Source organism: Sinocyclocheilus grahami, unplaced genomic scaffold (genome assembly GCF_001515645.1).
Source record: "Sinocyclocheilus grahami isolate Dianchi unplaced genomic scaffold, SAMN03320097.WGS_v1.1 scaffold268.1, whole genome shotgun sequence".
In the NCBI taxonomy this organism is placed as follows: Eukaryota; Metazoa; Chordata; class Actinopteri; order Cypriniformes; family Cyprinidae; genus Sinocyclocheilus; species Sinocyclocheilus grahami.
The window spans coordinates 181,963-185,337 of record NW_015505447.1 but is presented as its reverse complement, the minus strand read 5'-3'; the positions used below and the strand labels follow the sequence as shown (position 1 = coordinate 185,337).

The following is a 3,375-nucleotide window of genomic DNA, read 5'->3' as shown; positions in this document are numbered from 1 at the left end:
TATTCAGTCACATGCAAAGCATGCCGGGAACCTGAAACCTGAACTTGAAAAAATGAAGTTATGGAGCTAATTACATTGAGTTAGTACAACTTAAATAATGTTTTAAACAAACTAACACATATATTTAAGTTGAAGTTACACACAGTATTATGTTGATGTAGTTATCAACATTAAGATGTCAGGACAACTCATTAAAAAAATTTTAAAACTTAAAATGTTTAAATCAATAAATTTGAATTTTTAACTTGCACTAATGCATTACATTTAGTGGCAACAAATCCACTGAATTATTTTTTTAGAGTGTAGGCTACATAAAAAAACAAAAAACATATATATATATATATATACTTTTTTAGTTATTAGATCAGACATGCATGCTAATCCCACTGCTGGCATATGACTGAAAACATGACAATTCATTAAGTAATGTCAAAGTGAAATCAATTTCTAAAAATGTATGTTTAATGTGGGTCTTCGTGACCTATGATTGATGATCAAAAACTCATTCATCAAAAAAGTTCCAAGATGATTCCATCTCTGGCTGGTTGTCCGTCAGTGAGGTAAAAATCACATTTGGAATCTCATGCCCAGGACCTGCAGGGGGAGGAGGTAATTACGCAAAATATACTAAACATTTTGATTAAACAAGGTAGTTTCTATAGAGTTGGCCATTTAATAAATGAAGAACACCGTCATTGGTGTTTTCAACACAGTTACAAAAAATAATAAAATGTGCTATACATACTCATGCCGTAGGTATATAAGCACATTGTATTTGATCTAAGCATTCCAACATTACATGAATTTTGAAGTAAAACCAAGGAAATCCCTGTATGTGTGTCAGGAGCTCATCTGTATCTGAGATATAGTCCCATGAGCGCATTCACATGACATCTATAACATCTGTATCACTCACCTCCTTGTTCTCTTGGTCTCTTCCGACTGAGTCGATCAGCTGTGTAACTCAGATATTTTTTTATTTCTGTTTCACACTCAACCCTGTTTACACTTCGTTTTAATGCAGCATCTGAAAGAAGAAACTTGATAAGTTAATTGGAAAACCTCAAGCATTTGTTGTATAGTGCCTCATACTCACAGCTGTAAATAGTTTGTACATTCTTTAGGTCAAATTTGTCTCAGAGTTCTTTAAATTAATTTTATTTCTCTGCCTTTGTTTTGATTTGAAAGTAAAGACAACTGCAGACAAAATACAAACATTCTTGTGGGAAGTGTTCATGCAGCGGCGAGTTTACCTCTGATCACATCTGTTAAAATAAGATGAGAGAAGGGTCTTTTATCTCCTCTCCCCTGCCAGTTGAACTCCTTAGCCAGATCATCTGTTATGACTTTCTGCATAATATTCTTAACCACATCCTTGGGCCCAAAACCTCCAATCCCTGATAGATATTTTACCTGTGAAGAATTTTTATACATGATTCTAATCATTGCTTTGAAACTAAATAAATACTTTGTATAATGACATTAAACTGTACAGTTATAAATAGTCTGCCTGGACTATTTTTCTTAGTAGAACCTTTAAGCTTTTCTAAGAAAGATAATAAAATAATTTTGATTAAAATCTGAATTTAATTATTTGGTAAATAGGTATGGTATAGGTATCACAAGAGGGACATTCTAGTACTGTTATATTTTATTTTTTATTTTTTGTTTTGTTTTATATATATATGTATATATATATATATATTGTGATCATGACCAAATTAATGTACAGTATCCCTTTAAATATTGTATAAATGCTGTGTCGACTCACATATTTTTTCCGTATTGTTGCGGTATTGAGCTCTCTTTCAGTCCTGGCCACATCTTCAAAGGTTCTAAGAGGCAGTTTTAGGTTTGCTTTAATGTCTTTTGAAGGCACACTTGTACTGCTGGGGGCTTCAGAAACCGTATTGTCTTTTAGTAGTTTCTTTAACATAGCAGAGTTTTCCTGAACTGTGCTCTTGATGTCTCTCAGCATTTGGAGGAGCTCATCCTTGTCTGTTGTGTAAAATTAGTTATGCTATAATTATAAAAAAGAGAAAAAAACTTCTCATATTGATTATGTCAAAAGAAGTTGACTCACCATCAGTTGACATTTTGGATGTAGATGCAGGTGTTACTGCAGGAAGTGGTTGTAGCTGATTATTTGACATTCCTTGAGTGCTTTCAAGTCTCTGTCTTTTTAGTATTCCAGAGAATCCAGTGGCTAAAAGATATGACCTTTATTTGAAAAGAACCAATACTTTAAATAAAACAGTACAAATTAATTATTTTGCTCTTTCAAAGGTCAAATCGTTTGAAGAATTTTTATTTTTTTGGAACAAAATGCAAGTCTGTTACTTACCGTTCTTTCTGTTCTTTGATTTCTTTTTGCCCCTCTTTTGCCTTCTCAAAAGTGACTGCAATAAGATAAATATTTTATTATATTATTTGAGAACTTATTAAACAGTACAAAATCTTAAATCAAGTTATTTTAAAATAGTGACCATTACCACATTCTCTGTGAAAGCTAATGTTTAGTTTCTCCCATGGTTTCCCTCCTGTTTCAGCTTTAATTCTGTTCTGAACAGCTTCCATGCACTTGTCTGGTGATTTGAATGGGGGCCAGCAACATTGTTTCTTGTCTAGGCTCAGCCAGTTTGATGCTACCACCACCACCTCATCTGAGTCTTGCAGAGTAACAATTGCATACATGGTCAGCCTTGAGGGAAAAAAGAGAGCGAGAAAAGGAACAAAAACAAGACAGCATTTAGCTCTGATTGAAAAATAAATATACTCAATTTTATAGTAAATTGGAAAGTTGAAAGGGGGGGGGGGGATCACTTATTTTGTCAGAAATTAATTCTTTCACAAATTAAAGATGATCTGACTTGTCAACTTTTTAAATTTCATAATTTACAGTTATTATTTTTCCATTGTCTAGACCAGTGGAGCCCTTCCAGCATTGCACATTTTGCATGTCATCTTAATCAAACACACCCGATTCAGGTCAGCAGCTCATTAGTAGAGACTTTAAGACCTGAAATAGTTGTGACAGACAAAAGTCTGAAAATGTGGTCTTATGGAGGCTTCACATTAGCAATTTTGGTATGCACCTGGGTTCGTTTGATGGTTTGTTTGGATAATGTACACAAGTCTGGCTAAAAGGTTGGTCTGGTACAGTTCCCTCTCATGGGAACTTCGAACTGCGTCCTCTAGGGGTGGCTATGGGGAACGCCTCGTCGTGACCCGTGTCTGAAGCATACATTGAAAAAACACCAACTCGTTGGCCGGCGACAGCCATGACGTCACTACCGGTGCGACTATAGTATAAATAGGCGCCGGGAGCTACACATCATTCTCTTCTTCGTCTTCATTGACTGTTTTGTTTGAAGC

The 3,375-nt window shown here is 34.7% G+C and overlaps 1 protein-coding gene across 1 annotated transcript in view; it reads right to left on the bottom strand.

Annotated features, from left to right (window-relative positions):
• Positions 1 to 382: 382 nt before the first annotated feature.
• LOC107599498 (uncharacterized) overlaps positions 383 to 3,375 on the bottom strand; it is a 9,560-nt gene continuing 6,567 nt past the window's right edge. Inside the window, exons 2-8 of the mRNA XM_016291105.1 lie at positions 2,493 to 2,701; positions 2,345 to 2,399; positions 2,084 to 2,220; positions 1,772 to 1,998; positions 1,254 to 1,413; positions 917 to 1,027; positions 383 to 594 (exon numbers count right to left, since the gene is read on the bottom strand). Coding sequence (XP_016146591.1) covers positions 503 to 594; positions 917 to 1,027; positions 1,254 to 1,413; positions 1,772 to 1,998; positions 2,084 to 2,220; positions 2,345 to 2,399; positions 2,493 to 2,694 — 984 coding nt within the window. The 5' untranslated portion in view covers positions 2,695 to 2,701 and the 3' untranslated portion in view covers positions 383 to 502. The remainder of the gene's footprint in view (positions 595 to 916; positions 1,028 to 1,253; positions 1,414 to 1,771; positions 1,999 to 2,083; positions 2,221 to 2,344; positions 2,400 to 2,492; positions 2,702 to 3,375) is intronic.